The 21,997-nt window shown below is 41.3% G+C and overlaps 1 protein-coding gene across 2 annotated transcripts; it reads left to right on the top strand.

Annotated features, from left to right (window-relative positions):
* The first annotated feature begins 1,801 nt into the window (after positions 1-1,801).
* Positions 1,802-5,074, top strand: LOC115019063 (piggyBac transposable element-derived protein 4-like). 2 transcript variants are annotated; one of them, XM_029448393.1, is made up of 3 exons: positions 1,802-2,066; positions 3,032-4,345; positions 4,457-5,074. In XM_029448393.1, the coding sequence occupies exons 1-3, from the start codon at positions 1,921-1,923 to the stop codon at positions 4,887-4,889; spliced, it is 1,893 nt and encodes a 630-aa protein (XP_029304253.1). In that variant the 5' UTR covers positions 1,802-1,920; the 3' UTR covers positions 4,890-5,074. The 2 variants fall into 2 exon arrangements, with proteins under 2 accessions (XP_029304253.1, XP_029304254.1); XM_029448394.1 differs by lacking the exon at positions 1,802-2,066 and adding an exon at positions 2,625-2,742.
* The last annotated feature ends 16,923 nt before the right edge of the window (positions 5,075-21,997 follow it).

Below are 21,997 nucleotides of genomic sequence, written 5' to 3'. Positions count from 1 at the left end.
TCGGTGATCTGCCTTAGCGCTCTCCAGACAGTAGCAGAGTCATTGGCTGAGAACTGCTGTTGTTGTTTCTCAGACGACTGTCGTTTAGCTTCTCTCACCGCCTTGCTGAACTTGTACTTTGACTCTATAAACCTTTCGCTGTCCCCACTCTTGAATGCGTCCTCCTTTTCCAACCTTAACTGCCCGAGTTTGGCTGTGAACCAGGGTTTGTCATTCTTTTAACTCACCCGGGTGCGTGATGGTACACAGCTGTCCTCACAGAAGCTGATGTATGATGTCACAGCCTCTGTGTACTCATCCAGACTGTTGGTAGCAGACCTAAAAACATCCCAGTCAGTACAGTCCAATCATGCCTGAAGATCCTCCACAGCCTCACTGGCCCACTTCTTTAATGTCCTCACAACAGGTGTACAGAGCTTCAGTTTCTGCCTGTATGCAGGAATCAGGTGGACCATGACGTGGTCAGAGTGACCAAGTACAGCACTACAGCACGGGGGACGGCATGATAAATATATATATATATATATATATATATATATATATATATATATATATATATATATATATACACACACTTTGCTCCTAGTGACGAGAAGTAAGGTCTTACAGTGTTCGGGTATATGATAAGCACAAATGTTTAACGTAAACATGGAAAACATAGCTTTAGCATGAGCTCTTACCAGATATAAAGTGGACGCCACACACACGGGTGAATTGTGCTTTTTCTTCTGTTAAATCCTCACGAGTTATGTTGCTAAACCATCTTACGCCGTTTGGTAGACAGCAATTCATCCCTCTTTTGTGGATCCTTGTTTTTGATGATTTTAGTAAATCTAAAGAACCGTTTCTCTGGGTCACGAGTAGCGTTATGACCATAATTATACACTGCGCACAAGGTTGGCATTTTCTTTCAATCTTAGACGTTTAAATACAAAGAAAATTATGAAGCGTTGCAGCAACTCACACGTGAACGGCCGCAGTCTTGGTTGTATATACATCCAACATGGCTGACTTACGGGTTGGGAAATAAGCGTGACGACACATGCACACGATCTATATGTGTATATATATATATATACACATGTGTATATATATATAAACACACATATGTATATATACATATATATATGTATATATACATACACACACACACACACACACACACACATATATATATATATATATATATATATATATATATATATATATATATACACATATATATATTATATATATGTGTATATATATGTGTGTGTGTGCATATAATATATATATATATATATATATATATATATATATATATATTTCAGTTCCAGTAAAATAATTCATTTAAATTTATTTAAACTGGCTTAATATATGACTTGACTGAATAGTCTATATTTAATCAGTCTGCTAAAATTACAACTATGAAGAGAAATTACACTTTGAAAAATAACATTAAATAATATTGGAGATGACAAAATCTTACTTTCACTTCTATAAATCAGCTATCTGGCCATGCTGAAAGGCCTGTCAGCGTTTACTTTGCAGCTCGGAGTCCTCTTTTGGGTGTGTTTTTAGATGTTTGTTTGAATTTGTGGTGTTGCCACAATACTTTATTTGTTTCCTGCAAACATCGCAGCTTGCAGTATTTTGGTCTGCAGCTGTAAAATAACACCAAACTGCTCCTCTTCTTCTCTGCCATCATGCAGCCGACAGTGCGCTGCTGAGTGACGTCACGTGACTGGCTGCACGCCGGAAACACTCACAGTGTAGCAGGGGAGGTGGATCATGAGCGAAGTGAGTAGCACGCAGAGAACAAGAGGAGCGCAGAGGAGCACAGTGGTGTGCGTTACCAAAGTTTTCTGTTGGGAGCGGGAGGTGCATCATTTTGAGCGTTTCTTGACTGTCGAAGAGTTTGTGTTTTTTCCGAGGGACACAATGGCACATTTCGACCCAACAAACATCAAATCCCTCAAAGCAATTGTTGATTATTGCACACGCTCAAGCAGTGAGTCTGCAACGGAGGAGTCAGACTCTGAGGCTGAGGAGATGTTTGTGGAGGGCCAGGATATTCTTCTGGACAAGTAATTACATTATAACTTGTATTACTATATTGTTTGACGTAAATAAGTTAGTTTGGGCTTAGTTTGAACTATAAATGCATATGTTGCTGGTCGTTTTTCGTGTCTCAGTATTGATTGGGCTGACTTTAGTTTGAACTATGAATACACTGTAGGTTGTACGTTCACTCCAAATAAAACCCGCCTGTTTGTTATCCTGGACTAAAGTAGTGGAACGATTCGCAGTGTCTCAATTCAGTGTTCGCGGTCTTTGCAGGCCGGATCCTCCGTAGACCGCGAAGGCGTTTGTTTGAGGGGAATATGCATAGTGCATCAGCGCTAACGTCCCGTAACTTAACCTGTCATCTTATGTCCTTTTGGTTTTATAACATTTGTATTGTTAGCTATTCGAGCGAGTTGAAACCCAATACTTGCATTTAAAAGTATATCCATTTGCGGTTACTGCTGAGTCGGGGGGCGCCTTTTTCATCAGAAAATAACTAATGGGCGCGCAATGAATCTTGGGATACCTGCGGCCGTGAAGGATCCATCAGATGTATCCTTCAAATCCGCGAAAAGAATGCCGCATTTGAAGGAGTCGCATGTCGCGGCTGCTGTGACGTAATCTACCTATGTCATGTCAGCAGGCAAACTGAAAACTCACCTGCACCTCGACGAATGAAGACAATTACCCCCCCCTGTATGTTACAATTTTGTTTGGCTTATTTGAAGCTATTCTGCACTTAAAATGATTGTACCTGCAAGATTCTTGCTGTTCGGAGTTGTATCCTCATGATTGCACTTATTGTAAGTCACTTTGGACAAAAGCATCAGCTAAATGAACTGTAATGTTTCCCCTGTGTGAAGTGTTATTACCCTAATTAGTGTTTCCCTGTGTGCACTGATGAGGGAGTGAGCTGTAAAGAAGTTATGGAAGAAATGTTGTCTATTTTATATAAATAACTTATTTCTTTATTTTCACATAATAGACACACCGCAGATCAAGACTCTGATGGGGAGAGGGAGCCGGATACCTCCTCTGCCAGTAAGCGGTGTAGAGTGGAGCAGCAGGAGAGCAGCTCCCCAGGAGAGGACCCCCCCCCTCCAACTCGCCGGAGAAGTAGAAGACTAGAGAGAGGGAGAGGAAGAGGAGAAAACGGTGATGGTGGAAGCAGCAGCAGTCAACCTGGGATGTCAGCCACCCCAGCTGGAGAGAGATGGAATGGTGTAGACACCCCGGACATTACGCCACCACAGCCCATCTTCAGACCCAGAAACGCACCTGGGCCCAAGCTCATCCTCACAGCTTCATACACCCCCCTGGAGCTGTTTAACTTATTTTTTACCAACTCGGTGTTAGACACAATAATTCGGAACACCAATATACAAGGCTCCACACACCATACAGCCAACCACCCCTGGTCTGACATCACACTGCAGGACATGTTTTCATTCATGGCTCTGATTATTTACATGGGTGTGGTGAAGTGCTGTTGCTTCACAGATTACTGGCGAGGGGGGAACCTGTACAGTTTGCCGTTCCCAAAACTGGTTATGACTGGGAGGAAGTTTCTGATGATCACCGGGTCCCTTCAACTGAATAGCCCAGCGGCGGTTGATGCCAACGAGCTGAAGAAAGGCACAGCAGACTACGACCGCCTCTGCAAAATCAAGCCACTCTACGATGAGATGAGGGAAGCCTGCATGAGGAACTACCACCCTGGCCAGGAAATGTCCATCGATGAGAGGATGGTTGCCACCAAAGCACGTACTGGATATAAGCAATATACGAAAAAAAAACCTGCGAAGTCAGAGTGCAAGCTCTTTGTTTTGACAGACTCAAAGAACGGCTACACATGGGACTTTTTCGTGTATGGTGGGAGGCCCCTGGGAAATACCGGCAGGGGACTCGGTTATGAGTCGGTGATGGCGCTAATGGACACGCCGATTCTCGGCACTGGCTACAAGCTGTATGTGGATAATTTCTACACAAGTCCTACCCTTTTCCGGGACCTCCTCCAGAAGAAGATCTGGGCTTGTGGAACCATCCGGACCAACATAATTGGCTTCCCAAAGACAGAAGACAACAGCCTGGATTCCAAATCTCCCCGTGGCAGCATACGCTGGATGAGGAAGGACTCCCTCCTTTTCATCCAGTGGAGAGACACGGGGGATGTCTTCATGTGTTCAGCACTCCACACCGCCCATTCAGAGGACACAGTGCGCAGGAGGGTGAAGAGTGCAAATGGGCAGTGGACGGTGAAGGACGTCTCTGTGCCACCATGTGTGAAGGATTACAGCAGGTACGTAATACATATTCTTTTATGTTTTATGCCCTTTGAAATGTTGTTTGCTTGATATACTTATGTTTTGGTATATTTTTCTCAATGTTGTGTTTTTTTCTGTCCATCCAGGTGCATGGATGGAGTGGACCTGTCGGATGCCCTGATAGGCTATTACAAGGTCCTCCACAAGACCCGGACGTGGTACAAGACCTTTTTCTTTCACTTTATGGACATTGCCATTATAAACGCCTTCGTCCTGCACAAAGCCATCGCCACTGGAAAAGGACAGAAGCCGATGAATCAGAAGGCTTTCAGGGAGACCCTCGTCGAGCAGCTGGCACAGGTGGGCTCTCCTTCCACAACCAGACCCGGATCGCCTCCTCCTCCACCCAGCTCACATCACAGGCCAGTGTACATCACTGGGAACAGCACGGAAGGGCGGTTGAAGTGCAGGCAGTGTCACGCAAAAACACCACTGAAGTGCGCCTCCTGTGGCGTGCCTCTGTGCTTTGTGGCGGGGCGGGACTGCTACAATGACTGGCATGTTGCCAAAAACCTATGAGGATGTTAGGGAGGGACAATGTTCACTCAGGGACTAGTGTTTTTGTAAGTAGTTCATGTTTGCTGTGGGCTTTTATTTATTTAGGATATGCACTTTTTTTTAAATTTAATTTTTAATTGGATTTATTCATGTTCAGACAAAAAATACCATGCACAAAGTTCAATAAAGCAAAAGTTTGTGCTTCACTTACTCTGTCTATTAGCGACAGTGAATCTGGTATGTAAATGTTGCCTTTATGTTGAAGCATTAAAAAGTTATGGCCTTTTTACCCAATGTCTGTGACCATGGTTACCAAAGGTCTTTTTTTGTTCTCTGAATGGCACCGTTTGGAAATGCCTTATGGTACCCTTAGAAAACTAATATGTAATTTATTTGTGGTTTTGTTCTGAAATTTGAATCTGAACTTAGTAATACTTGATGCTATGTTCCTGTTGTGTTTTCCAGCTTATACCTCAAGTCCTCTTGAAGCACAGCATCCATGTCCATCTTATTATTTATCCAAACAGAACACACATACATACACACACACACACACACACACACAACTAAGAAATGAAGTATCTGGCAAATATAAGATACCGATCTGCATATACAGATCTCTGGAGGTTTAGCCTTAGATTTTTCAACATATCGGGGGTTAACTGCATTGATGTACAATTAACAGCCATGAGTTTAACTTCCTTAGGTCACTTAAAACATTTGTTAAATGGACCACTGGGGGGGGTGTAGTTAAATCTTTCAGGATGGGAAAACTACTCTAATTACTAAAGTGTTTGATGTAATGAATGATTTAGGTAATTCATATGGAAAATGTAATGACATGGTTTATACATTTGAAGTGGATCCATGTTGGATCCTGTCTCGCCAGTAGGGCGAGTGGACTTTACCCACGGACTGCCAGCTTCTAGTCATTCTGCAGAGAGCGACCTGTCTAACAACAACACACACTGTCTGTCTCATCATGTACCCTGTTAAACAGGACATGTGTGTCTGACTGCTTGTCCTCTGAACTGGGCTAAATTATGGGCTATACTGTTGTGAACTATATCATGATTGTTCTATGGTTTGAATCCTAACGGGTATGTTCATTACATCTGTAACTTTGCCTCATTTCAAATGAAATATTTATCGCTGATCTTTGTATGTGGAAGAATGTGACCAGTGGATTAGTGTTGGATCCTGTCCGGCCAGTGTCTGAGATACACGAGTTCAGTGGCGGTTCTAGACCAATATCACTAGGGGGTCCAAGTGTTTTTTAAGAGGGGCACATTCAATCCGGGACAAAAGAGAAGAAGCAGTGTTCAAGCCTTCAATATTCTTAGTTAAGTATAAATTATAGCGCAGAACAAAAACAATACCATGATTGGTATGTTCCTGACTGATGACAGCATCTCTCCAGTTCATTCATGTTATTAGCATGTCATTTTCTCTCCACGGCCCTTTTCACACTAGACACTTTGTGTGAGCGTGGCGTGCATGTTTTTATCTAGGTTCCCATGGTAACGAGTTAGGCTTCATACTAGTGATGGGAGGTCGGCTCTTCAAAGATTCGTCTCTTTTGACTCTTACGGCTCCCAAATGGCTCTTCATTTAGTATCACTCGGAGCCTTCTATTTTAGCCTAATTTAGCAATAATAAATGGTTTGTATGTTGGTAAGCAATTTTTCATTCAGTGTTTTCATAAGTCTTATTTTTATGCATTTATTTTATTACGAAATACACAGTTACTATTTAACATTTCAATCAAACCTTTAAATGAACAACTTAACACAGAACCACAGCAAACAAATCAAATAAATAAAGGCCAAAATCTTAACATTATGACACTTTAGATAAAAGTCTGTAGTGCAGTACTTTTACGTTTTTCGCTAATTTCTTCACTTTGTCCCGACGCGCTTGCATTTAAATCCGGCTCCCCGTCTCTCTGTGTGCACCTGGCCTGTACCACTACACTCGCTGTCTTTGGAGCGTCTGCCCCCCTTCCTTCTTTCACATAATGGTATGATCCTAGTCGGTCCTCGCATGTGATTGGCCACATGGTGTGCTCATCTAAATAAAGTCCCGCCTGGATCATCGCAAAAAATCTGTACTTTTTAATTATTATTGTACAATCTTCATTCGGAGGGGGGGCCGCAGGTGGGTCCTGGCTCAGTGTTACAGGGGCACTGGGAACCCTGTTCTACTCCACTGGCCGTGATTGTTTTGGGCCCATGTTGAACGCCATGATAAATGTTTGGGAATTAATTTGAAGTGTCCAACAATCAGGGTGGTACACCTCAATCCCCTCAATAGTATGGCTGTGGATCTGCTTACCTGCCTGCTCTGAGGCGGTTCATCGCAAGAAGAGAAGCCCCTGTAGAGTTGTGGTCGGAGCAGAGAACACAAACTTAGGTTGGCCTATAAGAGCATGGTGCAGAGTCAACTGGCCCGCAAAATGATTAAGATCCAGTTTAACCCCCCAGCAGTGCCACACTCTGGTGGAGTGTGGGAGAGAGAAGTCCTCTCCATCTAGTCTGCACTCTACATCTGTGTGGGGGTCCGACCTGTTATTGAAGAAGTCCTTCTCACAGTGTTCACGGAGGTTAAGGCCATTGTCAACTCAAAACCGTTAGGTTATGTATCTGCTGACATTGAGGGATATTGACCCTGTGACACCAAATAGCATGATTATGAGCGATCTACCCTGAGACGGAGATGCTGAGCCACGGACGTGGGCAATATTCACAGATTCTTGCTAACGAATTCTGGTCCAGATTCATTAGGGAATAGCCCCCGTGCTTGCAGAACAGACATACATGGTATTCTTCTCCTCCTGGATAAGGCAGTTGTGACGTTGTGAACATTAAAGGACATGTGTTCACCCGACAAGTAGCCCAGGTGATAATATTACCAGCTCTCCCGTCTGGAACGATACCTTGCTGAGCTCCTGACCCCTCAACCTGACTATAAGCCTTTTATTTGAAGCAATTGTGCCCTGACCATTCATGTATAATGCTGTATATTTAAGCAATAGCTCACGACAGGCCGTGGTATATGGTCATTATATCACAGTTAAGGGGCGTGGTTCGTCCCGACGCGAAGCTGTAACGGTTGTAGTTTTTTCTCAGACGCGGAGGGATACTGACTTGTTGTGAAAAGTAACTACAATTCTACCCGTGATATACGCTCATTATACCACGGCTAAGAACCAATCAGATTGCTTGATTTGACATGTCCGTTTTATAAATGCTATTATATCACTCCGTATGATGGCGTATGTACCCCACTAGCACAAAGCAGCGAAATATAACATGTTAAGTAATGAGCTTCAGCGGTGCTGGTAGGCAGCAGTTGTGTGTAAAGGGAGTGAGAGCTTGAGTTCAGCTTGTAGTTTTCCGAGTCACTTGCATGCGATAATTCACAACCTTCTATTCTTCCTGTGTGATCCAGTTTTCTACACTTTGAATATGGAGTCAGTGACGGAAAGTAAGTGCCTGTTGCTTCATCATGTTTATCTATATAGGTAGTGTGCAAACACGTGACAAAACTGTGTGACGTATGCGTGTGACGCCTTGTTGGTTGGAAAACAAATCAAAAATGGCGTCTAAAGCGAACAACAACAACTCCGACTTCTTCAAAGTATTGTGACTCTCTGGAGTCCTCTGCAAAGGCAGGATTCAGAGAAAAAGTCAAAACTTTGCGGCCGTGACCCGTACACGCTAAAGCCGTCAGATTATATTGAGGATTTAGATTCATTACCGCCAATTGAATATCCGGATATTGTGAACTACCTTGTGCTACAAACGTCGTGGGCAACCAACGCACAAATGAAGGCATACAAGAGCTTAGATGCTTATAATGTCTTTGTTTCTGGCTGGGTTGGTAGTCTTCTTACCAAACCACTGAAAGATGACAGGGTGCTCGTCCATGCCCGTGTAAATCACTCTCAAAGAGCTCGAGATACACCGCTCAAGCCGTGGTTTGTGAGTGAGAAGAGCGGCGATGTTAGCCTCGCACACTGTGATTGTATGGCGGGATTAAGCGAAGCATGTTCTCACATTGGTGCTTTGCTTTTCGCAAGTGAAGTAGTCTCAAGAATAAGCCAAACAAAAACATGCACAGAAGAAAAGAGCAAATGGCTGCCATCACATGTAAAGAAAGTGCCTTATTTACCAGTCAGCGATATGGAGAAGTAAGGTCTTACAGTGTTCGGGTATATCATAAGCACAAATGTTTAACGTAAACATTGAAAACATAGCTTTAGCATGAGCTCTTACCAGATATAAAGTGGACGCCACACACACGGGTGAATTGTGCTTTGTCTTCTGTTAAATCCTCACGAGTTATGTTGCTAAACCAGCTTATGGCGTTCGGTAGACAGCAATTCATCCCTCTTTTGTGGATCGTTGCTTTTGATGATTTTAGGAAGTCTAAATAACCGTTTCTCTGGGTCACGAGTAGCGTTATGACCACAATTACACACTGCACACACGGTTGGCATTTTCTTTCAATCTTAGACGTTTTAATACAAAGAAAATTACGAAGCGTTGCAGCAACTCACACGTGAACGAGCGCCGTCTTGGTTGTATATACATCCAACATGGCTGAATTACGGGTTGGGAAATAAGCGTGACGTCACATGCACACGATCTATAGTTTAACCAGCGTGATTAAAGAGATATTTACATATTGTCACGTTGTTAATTCTGTAGGTGACAGGAGGAATTACTAAGATAGTTACTGTGATCTTCATATGTTTCAATTAAAGTAGTTTCTTCTTTTGAGGGAGTTAAATTCCTAGTGTCTGTCTGTAAGAAGGGCACGTCCGCTGTGTGGACACTAGTATGTAGTAGCCTCATCTAGCCTAAGGGTGGAACTATTGTACTTTGTGTAACCTCTTCAAAGATAGTATGAAGAGTAACATCCTCATGTGTATATAACTCTAAGTTACTGTTTCTGCTGGAATTATCACAGCATGTTGTGCTGATATATACTGTATGTATGATTGAATGAGTCATGTTGTGGTGATTCAGTGCCATGTATGTAAAGGTTCTTTATTTATGCCTCACAGTGGTTTATGCACTGTTGCTGTTAAGGTGCCGGTGCCTAATGGTTTTATTTTTTTTTGTTACAGACTGATGGCAATACTGAATGTTAAACTGTTGCAATAAATATTAATAAATAAATACTGCTGGAACACAGTAAAGTTTAAAGAATAAATGACGTCTCCTCGTCTTCATTCCTGTGTCCTGACCGACACACTATCCTGTTTACTGTCAAATCCTAGACGAGCTAGCCCTACTTAATTACCTCAGAAACAACCAAATTCATATGTTTGTGAACACATGAACAGTGGTCTTTATTACTGGAGCATAGTGTATCTATGACAGAGATACACTTATCAAAATTGGAGAAGGAAATAAGTGCAGCAGACCTTGAGACGATCATTGCCAACAGCGTCTGCCGACCACCAGAACAAACTGCTTTTGTTTTTCTTGTGTCGTATGAATGGACAACAACCGACTGCATTTCGCTGTGCAACCCTGTGTTACCCTGTGTTACCCTGTGTTACTCTGTGTTACCGTGTGTTACCCTGTGTTACTCTGTGTTACCCTGTGTTACCCTGTGTTACTCTGTGTTACCGTGTGTTACCGTGTGTTACCCTGTGTTACTCTGTGTTACCGTGTGTTACCCTGTGTTACTCTGTGTTACCCTGTGTTACTCTGTGTTAAACTGTGTTACTCTGTGTTACCCTGTGTTACCCTGTGTTACTCTGTGTTACCGTGTGTTACTCTGTGTTACCCTGTGTTACCCTGTGTTACTCTGTGTTACCCTGTGTTACTCTGTGTTACCGTGTGTTACCCTGTGTTACCCTGTGTTACTCTGTGTTACCCTGTGTTACTCTGTGTTACCCTGTGTTACCCTGTGTTACTCTGTGTTACCCTGTGTTACTCTGTGTTACCGTGTGTTACCCTGTGTTACCCTGTGTTACCCTGTGTTACTCTGTGTTACCCTGTGTTACTCTGTGTTACCGTGTGTTACCCTGTGTTACCCTGTGTTACTCTGTGTTACCCTGTGTTACTCTGTGTTACCGTGTGTTACCCTGTGTTACCCTGTGTTACTCTGTGTTACCCTGTGTTACCCTGTGTTACTCTGTGTTACCGTGTGTTACCCTGTGTTACTCTGTGTTACTCTGTGTTACCCTGTGTTACATACAGTGCACAGTTCTGCGGACATGTCCACTGTAAGCATACTGTGAGTTTTGCGTCTCTGTGTCTGGACACATGACGGGTGACATGGGGAGGATGTTTGCCTTGCAGTCTGCAATAAGAACCCATTCAAGTGTGGGAAACCCAACACTAAATCCTTTTACCTGCTCTGTTTATGTTTCTATATTGGAAATCACATTAGTGCTAGTAATGTTTGCTTTCATTTAGCTTCTTTACAAGGGATACATGGCATTAACGTGAAAGATCTTCTTATATGTTATCATCTCTACTAATATTGTACTAACACTAACATATTACTTTGGCTGGTCAGGTTTTCTGTGAAGTGAAAGCAGTCATAGCTTATTTTGGCTGGTTTATGACAATATTATTCACAGTATTGTAATTTGATTATGCTTTGATGCTCTCTGGGCTCTCCTAAATGTAGATACTTACTTAGGTGGCAGGCTGGCAGTGGCTGAAAGAGTTAATAAATAGAACTAATAAAATGTATGAATAAAGCTGAAGTAATTACAATTGATGAGCAATACATAGTGTTGCTTGTCAAGTCATGCTGGATTTCAGGGCCCTTCCTTAAGCAGTTTTAACAGTACATAAGGAATGTTAATCTCTAAAAGCAGACTTCCATCATTAAATTGGTTCCGTGCAGTGAGCCGGGCTGACGCACACGCCTCTTGCTGGTATAAGACACAGCAGTCCCAACATAATGCAAAGTAAAGTGCTGTATGTTGACTAGACGGGCGTAAATGATAAGATGTTGGCTGGTACTGATTTTCTGTAAGTAAAGTCAGCAATTGCACCTTTTTAAAGTCAGTGTCCCAGCTGGGAACCATTTCTTTGGGCAATACTTCTTTTGTTCATTCATGAAAGGTGATTGTTTATTTTATCATTACATTCTTTCATTTAGAACTGGTTGAGGTTTTATTTTATGTTGGCCAGTAATCACATTGTGCTGCAATGATTTCCAGGAAACACAAATCCAAGTTGGTTGATTAAGGTTGCTAGATGCAGCATCTGTTGGAGGAAAGAAGTCCAAGTCTGGACCAGAATAAGAGTCATGACCTCCTCACCAACAAACCTTAACTTGGTTACTTGGTTAACTGGAGACGATCAGGCAATAGAGTGTGCTCACATTGTCATAGCTCAAATACCCTGTCCTCATTGGTGGAAAATGGGGGTGGATTGTGTCTGTCTACGAACATTTGTGTCAGCACTGTTATAAAGGTATCACGTGTGAGATGATCTCACACCCTTGGCCAGGCTTTTTGCTGACACTAGCATCTTTGGGGTTTTCTTCCATAGTAAACTAAAAACGTATCTCTTCACTTTAGCCTTTCTATACAATTTTTAATGCTGCTACTCTATGCCACTTTAAACTCATTTAAATGCTTTCATTCTGTACTGTTCATTGTTACTATGACTCATAGGTCTTCAACAGGGGGTCCGCAAAGGTACTGCAGGGGGGTCGCAAAATTGTATGTAGATAAAGCAATACCATTTTTTTGCATTGCCAGTCACATTCCCTCCTCCGCTTTACTTCGTGAAGGTGGCGACACACATCTACAGTCAGAGACAGAGTGGAGGAAAGGAGAGGGGTGACCTAAAATAAATTTTCGCCACGCACCCCCCCCCTGAGATCAGATGTTACCATGGGAAAAAGAGGAAGTTTCTCTGATAAATGATAATATTAAAGGAGAAAAACTGGCTTTAACCGCTGTGTTTTAAACGTTAATAGTTCAATAAAGAGGTTGACGCTGTAAACGTAAAAAGTATGAAGACTACCAAGAATGGGTGGCAAAGGGAGTAAACCAGTTGAAGGGCCACAGGGGCCCATTGTTGATCTTATGCTTTCAAAATATGTCTCTGATAGTTTAAAACATTTACAAGAATGGTGATGAATGTGGTTTCAGGAGGGTCGTTAAGTACGGCACAGATACGGAAACTAGGCATGATTTCAAATGCTATTTTATACTATTTTTAATGCTACGTCAGACTCATTTACATCATCACTGTGATTATTGTACTGTAAATGCTCTTATTCTGTCTAATCTTGTACTAATTGTTATGTTTTAGCTGTGAAGCACTTTGGGCTGCAATTCTTGTATGAAAGGTGCTATACAAATAAAGCTTATTATTATTATATATTATTATTATATTTGGCCTACAAGTACCTCTGGCCCTTGGGGCTCATGTTGTCTTCATGTGCTCATCCATGACTCCCTTAAGTCTGGGGTTCCTCAGGTTTCATTAAAAAAATTAAATAAAATGTTAAAGTTGTGCAATGCTGGTTACAGGCACACTGTCTACTTCTACCATTAGATAGATACAATAAACTGAATACATTGATTACCCTTTATTGTATTATATTATATTACAAGGCAGAGTATTCACTGGAACACATCACAACATCATACCACATTTAAAAGAAGACTGGCATCCCATCTTCCATCCTGACAACATTTCAGCCAGTTAGAAATATAAAGCCTTTATCTTCATGTCAAGTCAGAATGTGCTGCATCATCTTCATCGTTTTAGCGAGGACAGAACAATGGCTTTCTCTTTCTATGATTCCTTGACATGGAATGAGTTTCAAAATACCCTGACCTTAGATGTACTCCCTTCTTTGAGTACCTTTTTAAAGGTATTTTACAAACTGCATTAAAGTAAACATGCCGCTGTTTCACATACTCCTTGACTCAGGTGGAATGTGTTATGGTTATCGCTGGTATAGCCTGTAGGTCTCTCCTCTTTTACTATTTCCCTTGTGTTGCTTTTATGCATTGTATGTGTTCTAATATGTGAAACTGCTTATACTACCATCTTGATCAGGACTCCTTGGGACTCAATGAGACCTTCTTTGCTAAATAAAGGATAAATAAAGAAAATAAAAAAGAACAACAGAAATCTGATAAATTGTTTGTGTGTGTGTTAACCTCCTGCCTGGAGGAGATAGAGGCGTGGATGAAACACAACTTCCTTCAATTAAACAGCTCCAAAACCGAAGCCCTTCTAGTTGGCACCCCACATCAGGTCCAGTCCTCCTCCATAACCTGCATCACCTTCTCCGGTCAGAACATTCCACTCTCATCAACAGTCACCAATCTGGGTGTTAAAATGGATCCTCACTTGACCTTTGAGGCCCACATCAGACAAACATGCAAGAACTCCTTCTACCACCTCAAAAATATTGCCAAACTCCGCCCCACACATACAATCTCCCTTTAGTGCATTCACAGAAATGCTCCATCCTACCTCAGAGAACTGCTCACCGCACAAACCTCCACAAGAAACCTCCGTTCTGTAAAGGCTAACCTCCTCCTTCCCCCCAGGACCAAGCTCAAAACCATGGGAGATCGGGCCTAAAAACCCATCTTTCTAACAGAGCATTTTGCTAGACTTTAACCCTCCATCTGTTGCCTTGTCTGTCTATCAAATGTTTTTATTGTTTTTATTCTGATAGTTTTTGATATTCTGCTTGATCATTTTACTCTGTAGCACTTTGAGTTTTGTTTATTCAAATGAAAAGTGCTCTTATAAATAAAATGTATTATTATTATTATTATTATTATTATTATTATTATTATTATTATTATTATTATTATTATTATTATTATTATTATTATTATTATTATTATAAAAGGTGTATCAGTAGTGATAAACATTCACACACTCTCACACACTGTTGGCCATTGGGGTTCAATATCTTGCCCGTCCTGAGCCACAGCTGGACGTGTGTGTGTGTGTGTGTGTGTGTGTGTGTGTGTGTGTGTGTGTGTGTGTGTGCATGTGCATGTGCATGTGCATGTGCGTGTGTGATTTTCACAAACCATCAGCAATTGTTTTTTTTTCATTTTTCAGGTAGAATTTACTGCATCATGATTATGCTGATTTATCATATTAACAATGCAAATGGGACTGATTTAGACTTTACGCCACACAGTATGATGCACTAATCACAAAACAGTTCCTTTTTGTGGAAGACAGTTCTTCAGAGAATTCTAAAAATAGCAGATAAAGGTTAAGGTAGCAGCTATTATCTATAAATGCTTCAGAGTAAGAGCCAGAATGAAGCTGGATGAGAGAGCATGCATCTAGTAATGGATAACGCTGTACCTTAGTGTGTAAAGCGATAGTACATCTGAGAGCTTATTCTTTCACATTGTTAACATGGCTTCAGTATATGGAGGCAGTAGGTTTAGAATTTTGAAAGAGTTTGCAGATTTGATCACTGCAAAAGTCCAGAAGAACATGACTTGCTACCACTGGCTGCATCCAACTCTCTCCCTGGATAAATATATAAATGCATGTCTATGAAAATTCAACATTTTGTGAGTGCTAACACTAAATAAGGAACACATTTCCCCACAAAGCCTACTGCTTTCTGAAGAATGAATATTGAATTATTAGTATTAAAGGGCCTACGAAATGATATTTCGTCAGTGTTATTGGCCTTGGTACATGATAGAGGTTGCATATCTATTGTGAAATGTGCCATATATATTTTTTTAATATTGATGTATTCGTAATAAATCACGATCATAACAGCATAAAAATGACTTCCGCTAACAATAATCGGTCGCTGTACCGGGAGCATCCACTTCGGCAATGTTCGGGCGATGACGTCACAATTAGAACACAGCCGCCAGTGTTCGTCTGCGTTACAGCCGCCGCCAGTGTTCGTCTGCGTTGAAGCGTCCAGCAAAGACTGCTGTCAATTATTACGAGAAAGAACGGACAACAATCGATCGCCAAGGATAATTGTGAAGCGATGTGTTGTATGGGGATGTGGGGCCGTCTCCAAATCTAGCTTTCTGTGGGCAAAAGATGATAAAATGTTGCGTTTATGGACAAGACAAGTGCGTCGATGAAACCGATGATTTGTGGGCAGCACTTTGAGAGATCGTGTTTCGAACAAACTATGCTCGCCAAGGAAATGAGATTCAAAAAGAATTTAAAACTGAACGCAGATGCTGTGCCTACAATACTGCTGAGACCCCAGCCAGCACAATCCACCACGCCGACTCAAACACGTCCGCCGGTGCAGAGTCCTCCACCAAAGAGACGACGAAATGCATTCGCCAAAAGGGAGAGCGAAGGTAAGCTGTGGTACTTGTTTACTGTATTTATTGTTTCAAGCATAAAGCCATAATCGGTCTCGGTCTACTGTATGTAACGAGTTTACACCAGGCCCTAGCCAATATCTGTGTTATTGTTTGTAGTATTAATAACTTTAGCTAATTACACTTCATTAGCTTAATTAAGTTTAGATTCAATGTTTATAACAGGCTTCCCCATTTTATTCTGTAGTTTGAGTAAAAGCGTGAGTCTATTTAACTTTTAACTATCACCCTATTATTACATAGTATTGAAACATTGGTGAATGAAGCCACTGACAGAACTGAGGACACCTGTATGATCAGCAACCATCTATTGGACATCCACACTGGGGAGGAAGCTGTGTGTACACCAGTAAGTATACAGACTGTACGTCATCTGTACATTACAGTTGTAGTACCAGTAGACCTGCACATGACGTGTTAAACATACAATCACCACATGCATGTACATAATTCATATATTTGTTTCATTTGATATCATTGCTCTCTCAATCAATTCAACCACTTCTTTTATTATGAATGTTATTAGATATTAACTTTACGCAGACATGTATAAACATGCAATACAATTTCAAGCTGGTTTGAAAGATTTATTAGTAAAGTTGTGTTTTGTACATTTCAGACATGTCAGAAAGAAATTGCTGTGCAGACGGATCCCCCTCCACGGACACACCACAAGTCCATGCAGGCGCGACCACGTGTCAGGTCAGCTGGACTGCAAGTTCCGATCCAAGTTGGTTGTTCCAAAGGTCAGTATCATACACATACATACATACATACATACATACATACATACATACATACATACATACATACATACATACATACATACATACATACATATATATTATATATAATACTTGATTATAAAACACATTTTTTGCAGAGTATGTTACTGAACTGTTGACCGAGACTCTACGCTTTGTGCCAAGACAATGTTGATGAGGAACCTTTCCAAGTCCCAGCTCCACTCAGCAGTCGGTGGAAGAACCAAACAAGAGGGATGCTGTTGTGCTGTATAGAAGCAGATTCAATCACTGAACTGACATTGTGTTTTGTTATTGACTCTAATAAAGTGCTGATACTTGAACGACGTGTAGTTGTCAGATGGAAACGTAGCGCAGATCTTTTGAATGGCACATGATGGCAGTCTGTGGTTCTTACCAAGTATTCCCCGGCACAATCTCACCAGCTGGCGGTATGCCACATAGCGATACATGTCAATGGTAATCACTTCAACCTTATTTGCTTATTTATCTATTTATTCTGTGACTGTGCCAGAGTGACCATTCGACTTCCCAAAAATACATCAAAGTTTCTGAGCTCTACACATTACACAAGTAACTTACTCATTACGTGACTGATCACCTGCTTGCTGTCTGTCCCTCTTTCGAATACCTGTGGTAGGCTGTCTGCAACACCCAAACATCCAGACACTTTGATTTGAATCCTGGGTGATCTGTTATGCAGGTTATGTTTGCACCATGTCCCTCATATTCATTGAGTTCCTCCATGACATCCTTTTCTTGGCAGCAGCTCTTCAATTGCTTCCATAATGGTACAGTTTTCACATGTACACCTAAATGTACAAAAGAAGAGTGGTAAGGACATGTACACAATATGCAATATCCAGAAAAAAGGCCAATATTAATGTCATCTTAATGTCATACTATTTATATGCCTGCGTTTCACGACTCGACTCATAAGCCTGTTATGGTCGTACGGAGGTTGAATCTATCTAGTAGCAACTTTTTACCTGTTGCAGCCGTGAGACGGTCAGTAGGCAGACTATACTTTATAAACCAGCGCTATCCTCTGGTCTGTTTGTTAGCTAATAGCTAATGCTTTATATACAGCCTCGTAATATATGACGTTTAACATCAGACACAACGATAGAACCTCAACCGCAGAAACTTCGAGAAAGAATCAAGTTATCAAGCTTTACAGACGTCGATGTGTCCAAGTAGAGAAATAATTGAATATTTAGCGATCGAGCAATTTGCAGACAACTAGTCGGGTTCATAACAATTCAAGGAAACCAAGCTATCGACTCGATATAGGATAGCTTGCGATCTATTTACGATCGAGGATAATGTTACGTTTTATTATGATGTATTTACTATATATTGAGATGTTCTATGAACTATAGTCAAATGCATATATACCTGTCTGTGTTCTGTTGTCGCACAGGATCTCCGCCAAATCCAGGATCACCGTCACCATCATCCGCATGTCCGCTCCCGTCTGTGTCTCCATCTTGAACACTGTGTCTCGAGCTGCTCTGTTTCCACCACGTTAAACTCGCCCGCATGATCTAAATCCACGACACCGGCATCCTCTTCAATAAACTCCTCTTCTTGAAGGTGCAACGAGTCTATTGACGACTCACTGTCACTCGATTCTGTCGGAATATCCGAGCCAGAGTCCAACATCGCCACGTCTGCCGTGCTGTCTGTGTATTCAACTGGTAGACTGTATTCTACTTGTGATGTCAGAACACGGCGTCGGGTGTTTCCGGTAGCGGCAATGTAAACATCGGTGGTCTACATACTAAATCATGATTTATTAAATACTGTGATCATTGTGTCATAAATAACACATCATTTTATACCACAAATAGCATTTACTATCATCAGGAGAAATTCATGTTTATCATTTCGTAGGCCCTTTAACTTCCAGGATCTTAAGTGAGCCCATTTGTGTCGTAACTGATGATGATTCATATAAACCTGCAGAACAGCGTCCTCTTCCTGTAATGCCCCTCTGCTGTAACACAATGAGGCAGCTACTCTTCACAGCTTGGTCTTGTTTGTTGTTGTCATTATGAATGTGATAATTAATACTGGTGTTTAAGTATGACACTGTAATAAAACCTCACTTAAATACATTTTAGTTGTCCTAACTCATGACAGTAGACTCCTGTCAGCCTTGTTTACAACATTATTGTGTGTAATTTATCTACAACAGCTTTTATATTTTCAAATGACCGCTTCAATAAATGTACTTCAAATGAAAACGTGTCCAAGCTGTTTAAAGATCTTTGAAGTGCCTTTGATTCTTGCCAGCAGCAATAATGACTCACTGTGCACAGAGACCTATATGTGTGTTTAACATAATCGTGTTCACGATGCAGCAAAAATAGATATCTGCCTGGACACACACCTCAGATCAAATCAGCCTAAATACTGTACCTAGAGGGGATAACAAAAGGAATGTGTTAAATTCCTTCATCACGGTCAGTTTTAAAATGCAGTTCAACAACTTATTTCCAAGACAAACCACATTTATCTGCTGCATTTAATAATGATCCTAACAAAAACCTTTAACCTGCAATAATGATTTTATTTCTGGCCACCTGGGGGCAGCAGAAACAATCTGTCGACATATTATCACCTTTTTAGAACTTTAATGTAAAGATACACGCTTACGCTCCCCGCTCCAATGACTTCCTCCTCTTCTAAATGTCATGCACGGGTGAAACTAATGCATAAGCTTAGATACTAGTTTCAGACATCAGTTTGTGTTATGCATCTTTTTTAAACTACACGGACTGTATTTAGGTTCATATGCAAACTTGTGAACATACAGATTTACACATCGAGCAGACACAGAGTTGTGTTTCTGGTCTGCTGATCAATGTAAAAACAATATTCACTCTTCCCGTAGCTCTGGTTTATTGGAATATTGGAATCTTTTGTGAGCATTGCGACCAAAAACAGCCCTGTGTTAATCAAAGACAAGGGGTTGCGCTGGAGGGGCGCGTTGCTTCAGGGATCAGTGAGACATGAAATACAATTAAAGAATTCACACAAGACATTTGACATCGCACAGTGGTTTCTAATAATCAGAGACATGAATTTACAACCCTGGAAAGTTATCACAATGGCAACTATTATACTATTATATTTTATATTTATATATTATATGAGTATCAAGAGATAAACAGTAGAAACAGTAGAAATACCCGGAATGTGCACTTTCATTTATGTGATTGTCCAACGAAGCACAGATAAGCCTGGTTTGGATTTTTTGGACTGGCTCCATTCAAGTGAATGAGGAGGCTGCACACCTTCAGCTGCTAAATGCTCCACACTGCCCCCAACTGTGCCTGTCGACTGTTTGGTGCTCGGTATGTAGTTCACGCTGGGTTTTTCTAAAAATATGGATTACAGCAGCTTTGCAACAACTGCATTGCGTTGCACAACCCTGTGTTGTACAATGACAATAAATCATCCTTGTATCTTTTATCCCCCTGCAATCCATCGGTGCATTGAATCCAGACATTTACAGTATATGACTATGTTTGTAATGCAACACATTCTGTTGAAGGCAGTGTAAACCTTCTAAAGTGACTCGGTTTTCCCGTCCAGTCATCCCGGAGCCACTCTCCTCTTTGAGGCCTTTTACAGAAAGCCCCTGAGCAGCTCAAAATAGAATAGCTTCTAAAAAATGTCTGGCTTTTTTACATGCTTTTGACAAGCAATGAGTTCAGAGACTTAAAGCAACGTTATGCAACTATTTTACCTTACAATAACAGCTTCAAAATCATTTCTACACTGACTTGTATTAGGGAGGATGGTGTCTCTGTCAGTCCCACTCATGCCTGTTCTTGCACTATGAAACTTTTGCCCGGGGCGAGGGGAATGCTGACGCTGAGCACCACTGGTGTTGTGCCACAATCGGAACCTTGTGAGCGGGCAACAGAACTGGGTTCATCAATCTATACAGACATCAAGGCAGAAGCAAAGAGTGACCCAGCCATAGGCCACCAGACCAGAGTACATCTCTGACTGGCTTTTAGTCATTGGCGAGTGCTTCGCAAAATAAAAGGCTGCATGAAAGACACCGAGTTGGCCTTCTCGCTGTTAGACTAGTAAGTAATATTAGCTGGCTTGCCATGTCTTGTGTTGTTATATTTGTTTGATCTTTGGCTGTGTTAGCAAAGTTAAACTCGCTAGTTTCTAGGTTCAGAACTACACATTGCACCTTTAATAAATATGTGGAAGAAACATATAACATATATGTAAAGTCTTCTAGGCCATATTTAAAAAAGATTTTCCTTCAGGAAACGTAGGTACAGCGAGAAGTATGATTTAACACTTTCTATACATCATATTGGCAGTGACACAGTTCCGTTAAGCAAGCTGTCTTAGACCGTACTCTGTACCAATAGCAGTATAAGAGCAATGAACTCTTAACGGATGAACAGATTGTGCCGTTCAACAGCCACACTTTAGGATTTGACGTTTCCCACTTCCACATAGCACTGTGAACGTAGTGTACTAATTTTAATGAATACTCTTTGAAATTATCCTAAATATTATGACAATAGGCCATTTGTGTAACATTGGGACATACATACAGGGAAAAAACTTTAGGTCGGGATTTTGTCAATTTGTGTAAAATGACAGTGCCAATCAGTGTATATGAATATGATGTATAGAAAGTGTTGAATCATACTCTTCTCGCTGTAGGAAGGTCCTCAGCCTTCTTTGTTTGGCTGTCACTCACAATTCAATGCCCCTCTCAGTTGAAGCCCCCCCCCCCCAAACACACCAGATCAGGGCCAAAAGTCTGGAAGTGAAAAAATAAGAATTTAAGCAGTAAAAGATAAAATCTGAATCTGAAAAAAAAGCCCTGTTTGTTCAGATGAATGTCTTGTCTTCCCAAGGGGTTATATTTCATTATTTTGCCAGGCCTTTCATCGTCCCTTATACACCCTGACAACACAAACTAAAAAACAAAAGGCAGAACATGTGGAGGTTGGTGCCGCTTGTCCCCACTG

This window comes from Cottoperca gobio, chromosome 14 (assembly GCF_900634415.1).
Source record: "Cottoperca gobio chromosome 14, fCotGob3.1, whole genome shotgun sequence".
NCBI lineage: Eukaryota > Metazoa > Chordata > Actinopteri > Perciformes > Bovichtidae > Cottoperca > Cottoperca gobio.
This window is presented reverse-complemented; position numbering and strand designations above follow the sequence as displayed.